The sequence below is a fragment of the Procambarus clarkii genome, chromosome 24 (assembly GCF_040958095.1).
Source record: "Procambarus clarkii isolate CNS0578487 chromosome 24, FALCON_Pclarkii_2.0, whole genome shotgun sequence".
Taxonomy (NCBI): domain Eukaryota; kingdom Metazoa; phylum Arthropoda; class Malacostraca; order Decapoda; family Cambaridae; genus Procambarus; species Procambarus clarkii.
In genome coordinates, this window is record NC_091173.1 from 13,072,678 (window position 1) to 13,087,499 (window position 14,822).

General features: G+C 40.2%; 1 protein-coding gene across 1 annotated transcript; it reads right to left on the minus strand.

The window, feature by feature from the left end:
• Positions 1-2,388: 2,388 nt before the first annotated feature.
• LOC123752112 (integumentary mucin A.1-like) lies at positions 2,389-2,952 on the minus strand. Its single transcript, XM_045734177.1, has one exon. It carries the CDS (start codon positions 2,950-2,952, stop codon positions 2,389-2,391), a length of 564 nt encoding a protein of 187 aa, XP_045590133.1.
• Positions 2,953-14,822: the final 11,870 nt, after the last annotated feature.

Genomic DNA, 14,822 nt, shown 5'->3' on the forward strand with positions numbered 1-14,822 from the left:
ACAGTTACTCAACTAGTGACCACTACCAGGAAGTCATATGGCGAATTAAGTTACAAGGAGAAATATATTACTGATATGTATAAGGCCAATCTCTGAAAATGAGTGGCATCAGCAGTGGCTGGTGTTGGATTATCTCCAAAATGGCGTATAATGTATTTGTATAGCCTAAGTGAGAGGAGAGTACAAGATTGGTAACAGAAAGCCCGATAGTACCGCCATTATACATTTAATGTGTCGACTTCAAGAAGGTCAACCTCGGTGCGGATGACCCGAAGATCTGGCAGACATTGAGCGGTAGTTAACGGCAGCTGCTCAGAGGAACCACATTCGTCAATGCGGTTCCTCTGTGATATACCGCCGTATAGCACAAACTGTCTTCAGCTTGTTTGTCATGCAGTTGGATATAAAGGGAATCTGCTATCTCCTTATATTATATAAATGACTAGTTTTCACCTGGCTAAAGAAAATTCAATGTCAACTTGGGAGTTTGATGTTCAAACTATATGGAATGAAGTCAGATTGAGGTAATGCACCTAAATGTCTCCACTTGATTGCTCATAAGACTTGAACTCACTGAAATGTTGACGACTTGGCAGTCTGGTAAGTTACATTGGTTTTATTGGTTATTTCAACCCATATGAGGTCAGGAGAATTGACCGCAATCAGGGTGGCTTTTCTCGGAGTTTAATTATCACAGTAGTATGATATTCGAATATGCTAATGTCTTTTTCATCCAATTAGGACAGGATAGGAGGACGCGGCCTTGTTTTTGTGGATATACGAAGCATTTGGGATGCCCCAAATGAGTTCGTTTTCATCTGCGTGGATTCAAACATTACTGTATTATGTCAGTTAATCCCATAATCGAGGTGCTTTTGCACTAGATGCTGTTCTTCTCACCTAGATACAATAGGAAGCGATTTATTCATTTATTCGATATGAAGACTGGTTTAAGCTGAAGTTTTTTTGTGAACTGTATGAGTTGACTTGCTCCCATGTGGGCGGTTCAGCCATGATTGCTGTTGCTGCCCGCCTCATGCAGGAGATCGAATGTTGGTGGATTTCTTCTCTATTGATTGGTTTTAAGTGGTCCCGTAATTGGGTTGTTGAACTTCATGCTCAGCATTCTGGGCTCCTGTTTTGGTTGGTGGGCCACCTGTGTGTAGTCTCCGCTCGAATCTTTAAATTTTGCTAAAAGCCGGATCACTTTCTACAGGTCTAACTGGTTCGACTCTACGGCACGGACAAGCACCATCCCATTGTTTGTAATAGAGTTCTTACTGAAATAATCTCGCCTACGGAACAACCGAGCGGTATAGGTCAGAAAAAATGCATTGAGTGTTGTTGAAGAGCACCTTCCTGAGCAGTGCACAAGGTTATTTGCAGCTGTTCCTTCTCCCTTTGTCCCAATTTTCTGTGCTTTTATGAGGTTGTAACCAGGCGAAATGTGAGATGTATAGAGCCTCGATACTCTGTGTACATGTTGGTGCTGACATCTGGTGGTAGTTAAAGATAACGACCGACTGGGCAAACTAGCTATTATTGGAGCTCTTTGATGGTCAATTGCGCTTGTAAATGATTAGTGTGTTCACGAATGAGCATTCTCAAGGCTGGATCGAGAATTTTCCAGTGTGACACAAGTATATATCTGACTGGGATATTAGAAAAGATCTCGCTGCGATACTGCAGTATGTCGACCTGCCCAAAGTATGCAGCTTACTGTCCATGGGTTGGATCAACTAGACCTTGCATAGGGGGAACATGAATACCTCTTTCAGAAAGACGTTTTTCATCTACTCTTTTTTATAGTATTACCTCATTACTCCATCCATATATACATTGACATGTTCCTACATTAATGACAGATCTTTCACTCTTTACACTGCTAACTCTCATACATGCTCGACTTTTTATAAGTTTTTCACAGCATTAAATCAAATTCCAACATCTCCATACATGTTTACTATTCTCAAGAAATCTATATTCACTTTATTATAAGTTTTATCCATGATAATAATTCCCTAAATTACCATATAATGTTGTCCTTATTACACGCTTCCTTCACTGGTTGTCTCAATGTATATATCTGACCCGTACATCCTCGTCCACTACGCACACCATCTTGTTCATCAATTTCTTAGATGATATATACACTTTTCGGTCGCTTTTCTGTTTTACACATTGCCCACAACATAATGAACACTAATACCTCTATATTGATCACGCTTGCTATGTTCCCTACATTTTCATAATAGTGTAATCATACACCTAATTACCTAGCACTATACCCTTTTCTGTGGTTTCTCTCCTTGGGGAGTGTCGGCCGGGTTGTTCATCTCGGGAAGTGTCGGCCAGGTTGTCCATCTTGGGGAGTGTCGGCCGGGTTGTTCATCTCGGGAAGTGTCGGCCAGGTTGTCCATCTTGGGGAGTGTCGGCCGGGTTGTTCATCTCGGGAAGTGTCGGCCAGGTTGTCCATCTTGGGGAGTGTCGGCCGGGTTGTCCATCTTGGGGAGTGTCGGCCAGGTTGTCTATCTTGGGGAGTGTCGGCCGGGTTGTCCATCTTGGGGAGTGTCGGCCGGGTTGTCCATCTTGGGGAGTGTCGGCCAGGTTGTCCATCTTGGGGAGTGTCGGCCAGGTTGTCCATCTTGGGGAGTGTCGGCCAGGTTGTTCATCTCGGGGAGTGTCGGCCAGGTTGTCCATCTTGGGGAGTGTCGGCCAGGTTGTCCATCTCGGGAAGTGTCGGCCGGGTTGTCCATCTCGGGGAGTGTCGGCCGGGTTGTCCATCTCGGGGAGTGTCGGCCGGGTTGTCCATCTCGGGGAGTGTCGGCCAGGTTGTCCATCTTGGGGAGTGTCGGCCAGGTTGTCCATCTCGGGAAGTGTCGGCCGGGTTGTCCATCTCGGGGAGTGTCGGCCAGGTTGTTCATCTTGGGGAGTGTCGGCCAGGTTGTTCATCTTGGGGAGTGTCGGCCAGGTTGTTCATCTTGGGGAGTGTCGGCCAAGTTGTCCATCTTGGGGAGTGTCGGCCGGGTTGTCCATCTTGGGGAGTGTCGGCCGGGTTGTCCATCTTGGGGAGTGTCGGCCAGGTTGTCCATCTTGGGGAGTGTCGGCCAGGTTGTCCATCTTGGGGAGTGTCGGCCAGATTGTCCATCTTGGGGAGTGTCGGCCAGGTTGTCCATCTTGGGGAGTGTCGGCCAGGTTGTCCATCTTGGGGAGTGTCGGCCGGGTTGTCCGTCTTGGGGAGTGTCGGCCAGGTTGTCCATCTTGGGGAGTGTCGGCCGGGTTGTCCATCTTGGGGAGTGTCGGCCGGGTTGTCCGTCTCGGAAGGGAAGAAACTTAAAACAAAATTCAGCTGAGTACTCACCTAGTTGTGTTTGCGGGGGTTGAGCTGTGGCTCTTTGGTCCCGCCTCTCAACTGTCAATCAACTGGTGTACAGATTCCTGAGCCTATTGGGCTCTATCATATCTACATTTGAAACTGTGTATGGGATTTTGTAGGTGGTTATCATGTCTCCCCTTACTCTTCTGTTTTCCAGGGTTGTGAGGTTCAGCTCCCTTAGCCTTTCCTCGTAACTCATTCCTCTCAGTTCCGGGACCAGTCTGGTGGCATACCTCTGAATCTTCTCTAACTTCGTCTTGTGTTTAACTAGGTATGGACTCCAGGCTGGAGCTGCATACTCCAGGATTGGTCTTACATAAGTGGTATACAGGGTCCTGAACGATTCCTTACACAAGTTTCTAAAGGCAGTTCTTATATTGGGTGCATTGAGTGCATTAATGCCTGCACGCCAAAGTGTCGAAATTGAGTGAGGGCAGGAATTTGGTTCCTTAAACAAGCGTGTAAAAAGCAGTAGCCCAGACGTTGTTGTGCTCGGGATTAGCAAGTTTTTTTTTTTAAGCCGATAGCTGTGGTTGATAGTTATGAATGAGGCCCTCGCCTGCTCACCTGCATGGTGTGTGTGTGTGTGCTGATCTGAAGGAGGTGCCTCGTGATCTGCAGGAGATGTCTGCTCATCTGCAGAAGGTGTTTGCTCATCTGGAGGAGGTATCTACTTCAGGAGGAGTAGGAGGAGGTTATTGTCTCCAGTATTGGTGGGAGTGAAAATAATTATCGAAAGGGTCCCCGAGCTTCGGGCTTCCGCATTAGAAAAATAGACAACGAAACATTTTTAGCGGATGATGCCGAGTGATTGGTAGTGATGAGGATAGAAAGTTTGCTCACGCTGGAAGTTTATTGAGCCTCTGTTTTTTGCGACAGAGATAGAGATAGAGAGAGATGGTCTGATGGTATTGGCTTTATTTTAACCCACGCGAAAAAATATAGGAGGTTTATTGGCGGTTGAAAGTTCCCATGGAAAAAAATTAAAAGAGCGTTTAAAATGACTTAGGTGGCGTTTGGAATGACCGCAATAGGTTAAAGTAAAGATTATCCGTGGCAAAAATGTCGAAGCTATTAGATGCTAGAGAATCCCTTGGGAAAATAACAGATGAGGGTATCTTCGTTATTGTCAATGTAATGACTGCATGGCTCTCTTATCTTAATTCAACAGTTTATAAAAATATACAAATAACAAACTGATTAATGGATAAAAGAAGAAAGGAGTTAGGAGTAGTCTAATTAGACTATTCAGTCGGAATGATATGGAATTTTTAAAAGTTTGTCAAGAAGGTAAACATTGCAGGCCACAGAGCCTCTCTGAAGAATTACCAGATATACATGGCAAAGTTAAAGCAATTGTGTGGAATTATTGGGTAATAGTAATCAAATCCGAAAATGTGAAGAGCCTTTGGTAAACGTTGATGCTGATAGTTAGATGGTTAAGGTCCCCAGTTCTCTTCCGAACCTATTATGATGCATCTGACTTAAGTCCCTCAGGGACTTAACCAATCTGCTTCCCTCGCACCTTCCATAATAATTTTTATCGCTTTTCATCTCTCAATTTTTTGCTAACTTTATAAATCGATTTCTTAGGTTATCATGTGCATTCTTTACTCATTTATACATTCTTTTCTCCATTTTAAGTTATTAATTTCATGTTCATTGATTTAAGATCATTATCGATAAAGTGATTTCTAAGGAATATAACTTGAGCTTAAAGAAGAATATCAGTAATGGTATTTTAACATTTATCTACTGTGTAAAACTTGAGCTTAAAGAAGAATATCATTAATGGTGTTTTAACATTTATCTACTGTGTAAAACTTGAGCTTAAAGAAGAATATCATTAATGGTGTTTTAACATTTATCTACTGTGTAAAACTTGAGCTTAAAGAAGAATATCAGTAATGGTGTTTTAGCATTTATCTACTGTGTAAAACTCCACTGCTCGCACAAGAACGTCCATCCAGTTTATTCGCATCAGCTACGCTCATCCCACATAATCAGCTCTTCTAAAATTTAGAAGCCTTGCTCTTTTGTATTACGCAATTTGTCCATGTTATGTGGAATCTGAAATTTTTATGATAATTTAGACTAACTATTTCGATGTTATTTATTTGTCACCTTGGCTAGTACAAAGTAGACATATTATCTGTGGATGGTTCTGTAAAATGCTATTTGAGAAAGCAGTCTTCAGCTACCCACAAAAACTTTTCACTTATCATTTCCTGTTTTATTTATCCAGTTTATTTTACTAAAGTTGTCACGTACAATGTGAACGTTATTACACAAAAATATTCTAGGTATTTTTGCCCAGATATGCCTCCCTTCCATTCTTCCAGGTTTGATGGCTTTCGTATTCCTCATATCAAGCTTTAATTACATTAATTAAATGTCATTTGGGGGGGGGGGGCTTTGATGCAATTTCCTGTATTACACTGTATTTTAAACTTTCTAATTACCACCCAAACATCTCACCATGATCTAAATGTGACCAAGAGGCCCATAACGTGTTCCTTTTCCCAACAGACTCCTAGACCACTTATCTTCCTTTATTTTAAATCGTAACATATTCCATACTTTGTTCCCTTTAACTAAGCGTGCTAATATCTCCACTGGTCTTGAGTAAATACGTTCAATTCCTAGAATAAACTTGATTTGTCAGAATAGTTTCCTTAGTCGTCAAAGAGATTGCAGTAGATTTCTAATGCTTTTAAATTTATAGCAATTATCCTGGACAGCCACAATGCCATCTCATCCTGAGCAAAATTACACATATGATCAGGATCTCTCCCTCCTTTGATTCTAATTAGCTTATCTGATGTCTTAAATTTGGCCAGTAATGCCTGAGAAAAAGCCTCAGTTCCCATTTCCAACTATAATGCTGTCTATGTTGTCAACAATATCCTCGACTCCTCGAGTCTGAGGAGCATACCGAGATCCTTTTCCTAGCCATATATATCTAATATGGGTCTCACCAGCCATATCAATATTTATAACTTTGTCGATTCCCAACAGATAGTTCCTTAGATTGAGCAACATTTGTAAAATTCACTCATATATTCTTTTATTTACTCCATTCATTTGTTCATTTCTTCACAGCGTAATGATTCAATACCATATAATTAAACATAAATATAAAGCATAAAGTGGACATGGGGTAGATATGGAGAAAGTAAATACGGGGAAAAATACACGGTAAAAATAAGAAAATCGAAAAGAAAGAGGGAAAATTCACTGGAAAGAATTATGGGAGGGGGACAGGGGGAAGAGGAGAGTGGAGGAGGATAGGAGAGTATAGGGGGATAGGAGAGTGAAGAATGATAGGAGAGTGAAGGAGGATAGGGGAGCTATGTGGGATAGGAGAGCGAAGGGAGATAAGAGAGTGAAGAGGGAGATAGTAGAGTAAAGAGTTACGGGAGAGTGAAGGGGAGAACGAGTGGGGATAGGAGAGTGCAGGGAGGGTTAGGAGAGCAAAGAAGGGTAGGAAAGCGAAGAGGGATAGGAGTGCGAAGGGGGGAATAGAGGGAAGGGGGGGTATGAGAGCCAAAGGGGGGGGATCTGGAGAGTGAAGGTGGGAAAGAAGAGTGAAGCTGGGAGAGGAATGTAAGGAGAGGAAAAGGGAGTAAGGGAAAAAGGGAGTGGGGGGAGGGGAAGAGTAAGGGGGGTTCGGAAAGAGAAACAAAGGGAAACAGGATGAGGACAATTTATAATAAAAAATATTTGTAGAATTTTAAGAAAGAAAAGGATTAATAAAGGGGAAGGTGTAGCCGTAGCAGGAGTCGGGGAGGAGGAGGGTGTTGGACAGTCCACCGGGCTTGGAGGAAGTGGGCGTGGCTGAGCGTATATTGGACATGTGTAATTATGCTGGTGATCCTGGCGGGATGTTGGACTTGTGTACATTACGGTAGTGGGTATTAGAGAGACGGAGGCCAGAGTCAAAGGTACCCGCGCGGGGAGGACACGCAGGTGATACAATTTTACGTGTCAATAATGACTTCCAGCTGAAATTTACGACGCTAAAATGCTATATGTTGGCTTGGGATTGGATGGAGGTAGGTTATTGAGGAAGTAAGGAAGAGAGGAGGAGGAGGAGGAGGAGCAGCAGCAACAGGTAGAGAAAAGGGATACTCAATGACGCAGAAAAAGCAAAACGTTAGTGAGTTAGCAGTAAACATAGCTTACAGCTGACTCTAAGGAAGTAAGGGCGTAGAGGTAGAACATTACAGCTGACTGTCTTGCAAGATAGAAGGGAGACATGATACAAACAGAAAACAATACAAGATTATTCGATAGTAAGATGGCTAACAGCGCACAAAAAAGCATGCTCACAGTGGAGACTGAAAATAAAAGAAAACGCCTACGTTTGCGTGCGTGTCTTGCCTTGAAACACATGCGAGTATACATATATAGAGCTAAGCTTGTGGCGCCCCGTCTTCTTTATATAACGTTTCATAAATATTAAAAATGTTTCCTATGCGTTTGACACTGCCTGCTGCTGGACGCATTCCTTAACCCTACGACTGTGGACACGTGCTTGCCAGTTTCACACCGCTTTTTTTTTATTTCTCTCTGTTGATATTTAAAGATGCCTTCCATGTCTATTTTATTGTATACTTGTATAGACTAGCACGCGATAATCTTCTTTCATCCTCTTTCTCATGGCCTATTGAGTGGTCGCTTTCAGGGGCCTTCATAGCTATTATTTCCCTATTCTAGGACCAGTTTTTTTTATTTAATAATTATATTTAAGCTCTCAAACTATAAGATAACTACCTATTCGAAATGAGGTCTAAAAGTGTGTAAGTACCAGTTTCAGCATGTCTCCATATGATACTTAAAAGCTATCCTAATATTTGGCAAAGTCTTGTTCAGTATGTTACGTTTCCCTGAAGAGATGTGATTTTAGGGTGGGGGGGGTGGGGTGGGGGGTGGAGTTGCTCTTTTCAAAATCATTGTATCATCTACATCCATATTTGTATAGTTTACTAGTATCCGGTTGAGCCCGGGTCTTTCTGCTTTCCTGCCTCTCTCTCCTCTTTCTCTTCCCTTTTCTCCCAATCTCTCATCTCTGTTTCTTTATCCCTCTCTTTCTCTTCCAATATCTCCGCCGTCTCCAACTCTCTCCCCAAATTGGAGACCCAATGTGCTACATTAGAAATTTCCTATTATGTCCAGTAATATTTCCTTCCATATGTTGGGCTCATCAACTAACTGACCCATTGTGTTCAGTAAGAAACACTCCATATTATTTTTTCCGTGATATCTGTTTAATGGTCTGGTATCTGAGATGTGTAATCAAGCGGAATGCAAACATATGGTGATTGGGGCTGAGTTCATTTATTTATAAACATCTAAAGACGTCATGCGGCTTTTTTCTTAGCTGCCTTTGCATTTACAACTGCTCGAATTTCCGGCACAAGGGTACCCCCCCGGAAGACCTCTTTCGCTGCCTTAGAGTTATCTTGGTGAAACGAATCAAAGAACATACAAGGCATGCTTGCTTCAGTGATAGGACGCTCGTCTGAATTGAATATTTGTTTTGGACGGTTACCTTACCTTGAGGTTACCTTGAGGTGCTTCCACGGCTTAGCGTCCCCGCGGCCCGGTCGTCGACCAGGCCAGAGTCATTACTGATGATGGCTATATCGAAAAACAGGTGAATTTTGTATGATTACACAATGCCAAAAATGCCAGGTAAGCATATTCAAGCACCTTGCGGTTCACGTTGACGTTACAGGTGTATTCTGTTGTAGATAGAGTCCGGCTAATGGAGGTGTGATTCAACAGTGCTCTGGTGTTAACCATCAGGAGACTGAAAATGCTTACCAGGCATTTGAGGCGTTGTGTGGCCACAACCATGAGTTCACATTTTTTTGCTGTGGCCATCATCCACAAATACTGATACGTGGCCTGGCGAACGGTGTTGGGCTGCCATGGTATGACTTGTGGTGTGGAGTCCGCTGGTAGCTGGTGATCTGTTGTGTCAGAATTCGTCCAAGGTGGGACGAGGACCTGTGGACTAAAGAGGAACAGTGTGGGCAGGTGGCTACAGGTGACGAATCTCCCAACTCTGAGCATTCCAGGTGCAAACTGTGAGCAAAAACCGGGTTATGATCTCACACACTACATACTGAATGACCAGTTATTAAACTTTTCAGACCCGCCGGGATAAGGTGCCTGGAGATTTGCATTCATTCATTTCATTTCTCTATTATGCACTCCAGACCCATCCCGAGGGCGGTGGCGGAAAGGGTTACAGAGGCACATAATCGGTTCATGAACCGAACCCCATAGTTCGTTTAGCTAAGCGAGTGACAATCTTTTAAAGCTAGCTACACAATTGTCAATATTACATACACATGTGCTTTGCAGTCACCTTATTAACTTTAGTGTTTTTGAGGATATCCTCATAATGCACCCAAAATTTGCCAGTGCCGACTGCTGATCACATATTCATCTTTTACTAACCATCTTGCGAGATGGAGACATTTTTAGTATCATTGCTGCCTTCACTCTTGTGTTCATGATGATATCCTTATAATGCACCCAGAGTTTGCCAGTGCAGACTACTGTTCACATGGCCTTTATTTTTGGGGAGTAAAGAGGAAGGAGAGACATTGGTGAAGGGAAGTTTAGAAGTGGAAAATACAGTGAGAGTTATGAAAGCAGGCGGGCTGTCCGCCTTGCTGATACGATGTCATGGCCCTGTATGACTAACTATCCTGTGTGATGGGGATAAGGTAGCGAAAAAGGTAAGGAGGGGGAGGGGGGGGGGGGGTGCGAGGTAAGATCGGAACAGGTGGAGCAGGAGGTAGGGGGGGAGGGACGGGTAATGGAACTTTTTTACTTATACAGAAAATATACTCGTTTGTAAGTAAGAATTTACCTAAAAAGCCTACAGTTTAAAATATCTGTTTATGCTTGCCTGAAATGTAGCTCTGGAATACAGTTGATTGATATATTATAATATCAAAATTCCACTGCGACTTGAACAGTAAGACAGCTCCTCCCCCTTTTCATCTCCACAATAATTTCTCTCCAGGCCTCACCACCTTCTAATTCTCGGAGAACACCGCGTTGCTTATCACGGCTTATATCTTGTCCACTAGGTGCGCGCACTCCTGCGTGCGTGTCTCGTGTTGTTATTTGTCAGGTTGTTTTAGTGCGCGATTGAAGTAAGAGTGCTGGTCTAGCACCTGCCTCTCTTTATCATACTCTTTTATTTTAGTTAAGAATTTTATACTGAAATTGTGTGTCTGATGGCAAGGGTGTTTTATTAATTTTTTTGTTATGAGCAAGAATTATTATTCAGCAGCATCTTAGGGTATTATGTAATTGTATGGATTGTATTCATTTACAATTGTATGTAAATTTAAATTTACTTAATCGACGAGAATCCTTATAATATTATACTCTATCAAACTTAATACGAGTTCAAAATGCAGGATGGAAAAACATTTCAAGTTTAAGCTGGTTATAGAGCTCTGTTGTTTAATAACACTAAAAAATAGATTTAATTAGGCTAAATTCATGTGATACTTAATTAGACTTAATTCATGTGATACTTGTTTAAATATGTACAATTTACAAAAGTTGCGGGACAAGTGGATACTAAGTAAATGTCATAAAATAATCAATCTTAAAGATTTGTTCACTTAGTAGTCAGATAAGCATAAATATTATGGATCCAGTTTCGTTTAATTATCTCTGCGCACTTTATGATATCGGACATTAACACTAAACTCAAAACTTTGTCCAAAAACAATGCCCATATGCCCAAGCACTCAACTTTGACAACTGATTCCCCTGGAACTCAGTCATATTATATAAAAATAATAAATAACACTGGAAAGGAGTGTTCAGTCTACCATGAAGGAGGGTCAAGAAACAGGTGAGATACTGAAGGTCTTGAAACAACGTATGGACATAGTTCCATGTTACAAAGGAGGTTGAAAATAGAACAAATTTATTGACCGGTCGCACTGATATCGTACACAAAAATCTTTCAAAGGGTTAAAAAAAATCACCTTTAAAAGTTTTATGGAAAATAATGAGTTATACAACCATGGCAAATTCGACCTTGGAACAAAAAGAAGTTTTCTAACAATTGCTCTGTAACTATGACAGCCATTGAGGAAATTAAAAAACATATAAATGCAGAAACATTTGATAAATGTAATCACGAAGATATAGCCGATAAAATCGGGTAAAATGAATAGCGTTAAAGCAGAGAGTCTAACATTATAATAACATGTACAAAATGTAATCTGAAAACAGAAAGAGGTACTGTTATGCAAGGCATTGACGTTAACTCTCGTCCTCATATCAGACAATTTTTAACACAACACCACATCGTGTCATCCTTTGCAACGATCCCAAAATCACCATGCAAAGTACTTGGTAAAAGAAAACCTCAGTTAGATATCAACAAAATCATTCATTCAAAATCAAAATCAGAAAGCATGTTCACAGGTGATAAATTGTGAGTACTTTAGTATGTGGAGAAGAACAATATAATTTTTTTGTAATGCCAAAACATGGTGCAAAATGATGGTATTTCCATAGAAATATGGGAATAAACAAAGATCTAGGAAGGTCTAAAAAGGATGACACACTATTTTCCTGAAACGAGAGTACTTTTAGTAACTATTTGGTCGAAAGTACCGGTATTGCAACCCAGTATTATAGTACATACATGTATTATATTAGGCCTCAAATAGTGTGTATTTGACCTAGAAAGGTTAGGTAAGGTTAAGGTGTCTTTGCAACATCAGTATAAAAAACTTTTCCCGTTTGTCCAAATTCAGTAGTACTGATTTGTTTACTTTCTAAGTACCTTTTATGTCAATATATGTACGATGGTCCTCATCGTTACTATAAGTACTACCTAACCAGGAGGATGAGATATTTAGCGATGGACCTCGAAGAAGTTCACTTTTGAACTTAAAATTTTATAGTCCAGTAAAAAATATTAGTAAAGATCAATTCTGAACATTCCTAGGCCTATTATAGCATATATATATATATATATATATATATATATATATATATATATATATATATATATATATATATATATATATATATATATGTATATATATATATGTATATGTCGTACCTAGTAGCCAGAACGCACTTCTCAGCCTACTTTGCAAGGCCCGATTTGCCTAATAAGCCAAGTTTCCATGAATTAATGTTTTTTCGACTACCTAACCTACCTAACCTAACCTAACCTTTTCGGCTACCTAACCCAACCTAACCTATAAAGATAGGTTAGGTTAGGTTAGGTAGGGTTGGTTAGGTTCGGTCATATATCTACGTTAATTTTAACTCCAATAAGAAAAATTGACCTCATACATAATGAAATGGGTAGCTTTATCATTTCATAAGAAAAACATTAGAGAAAATATATTAATTCAGAAAAACTTGGCTTATTAGGCAAATCAGGCCTTGCATAGTAGGCTGAGAAGTGCGTTCTGGCTACTAGGTACGACATATATATATATATATATATATATATATATATATATATATATATATATATGTATATGTATATATATATATATGTGTGTGTGCTGTATTAGGCGTAATATAGCGTGTAGTTACCTTGTGGTATAAGGTAATTATCAAGAGAAAGCAAGCCATTACGACTATTTAGAACTTGGAAGTGATACGAGGATAAGGATTTAGAATAGGACGAAAGATAGGATTGTGACCAACCACGTGGACGGTCGGGGATTGAACGCCGACCTGCAAGAAACGAGATCGTCGCTCTACCATCCAGTCCAAGTGGTTTGGGCCTGGGGTTAGCGTGTATTAGATCTAGGGTTGCTAAGAGAGGTTAGGTTACCTTAGGTTATATATATTTATGTTACGGTTAAAAGAAAATGTTCCCATTAGGGCAAATTTTATAATACAAAACGTCAACGTTTTGGTGGTCTATCACTACAAGTTGGTACTTTCGACCAAATAGTTACTGTTAGCACTATCATTTTAGTATCGGCTGTACGAATGATTACCCACATTTCAAGGCTCTGGTGCTTTATCGGCTTCATTTCTGTTTTGTGCTCATAACTTCATACACGGTAGAAGAAATAAGGGTGCTTGAAAATATTTTGTGTTGACCGATCAGTAAAGATTTAAAATTCGTCACAGCCGTCGTGAAGCGAATTTCGTGTTGCCTGCCTGAGCGTTGACTTACTTTAATCAGTGCATAAATGAAGGAGTGTCGAGCCTGTATTTAAACGGATGATTGCGTGTTGTGAGAATGCTTTTGTGTAGATTAATGATTATGAAATAAGTGGACTGTGACTAGATAGTGGAGTTAATTTATAGTATAATTAAAAAGTGAACTGCAAGGTTTAGGTTGTCTTTTTTTTATTTCGTTTTTCACCTTTAATACTTCCTGGTAACAAATTATCGTGCTTACCATTAATAAACATGTAATGTATTTGGGTCAATCTATGTTTAAGGACTGGTGTGTAAACTGAATTAACCACTCAGTTTCACGGGCAATATCGATTTTATAACCACATCTTATGATGTTTGTACATCATAAGGAAGAGTTTACAATTTTTTTTACATCATTAAGGTTTTAACCTCTTTAACAAAGGGGTTAAAAGAAATCACAATGAACATTACCTATTTGTCGCAAAATATAATATATAAAATATAGTCTGCTGCATCTTATCCAACCAGCAAGTTAGGAAACTTCCTCGCGGCTTCATTCTGGTTTAAGGAGCTCCTGTCATCTTGTGGCACTGTAAAACACAAATACTTAGGATCACTATATTTTGTCCGGATCACTAAATTGTGTCAGTTCAGAAGCACTCAAAACGCTTTATTATGCTTTCGTAGATAATGTGTACTTTTAAGTCACAATAAATCATAAAGGGTTAAAAACACGTGAGTCTTTCGAAAAAGAAACTAAATATTATATCTTTATATAATAAATAGTAGCGAATAGTTTCTAATCTGTAAAATAAAATCTTACTGGAATGAGAGATACAGAATGTTAAAAATCAGCTAAATGAAGGAGAGTCTTCTAAGCACTTAAACTTATGAACTTATGACGTGAACTTATCTATCTAAAATAGATAAGTTCACGTCCCTTCTATCTCCTATTAGACAATAAACAATATATTATTCAGATTAAACCTCTGACTGGGCTGCTAGCGTTAAAGAAAATAGAATTTGGCTCCAGGTAAATATATGTTCTGAGATACAGTTCTTTAGGAGAACAATCACGATCCTGCTCATCAGTCCATCATGCACCGGTTTATACAACCGACTCTAAATGCAAAGTGAAATATGTTCCAAAAATATGTTACATGCTTTAATGCCAAAATAGCAAAGGTACTAATGTAATGTAAACTAAAAGTACAACGATTTTTAAGGTAACTATAAATTCTGCTGTGATAGCAAAACACGACCAGGCCGTAAT

What these genes read in the sequence shown, in the direction of transcription:
- LOC123752112 (XM_045734177.1), bottom strand. Translation starts at nt 2,952, where the DNA reads ATGAACAACCTGGCCGACACTCCCCAAGATGAACAACCTGGCCGACAC.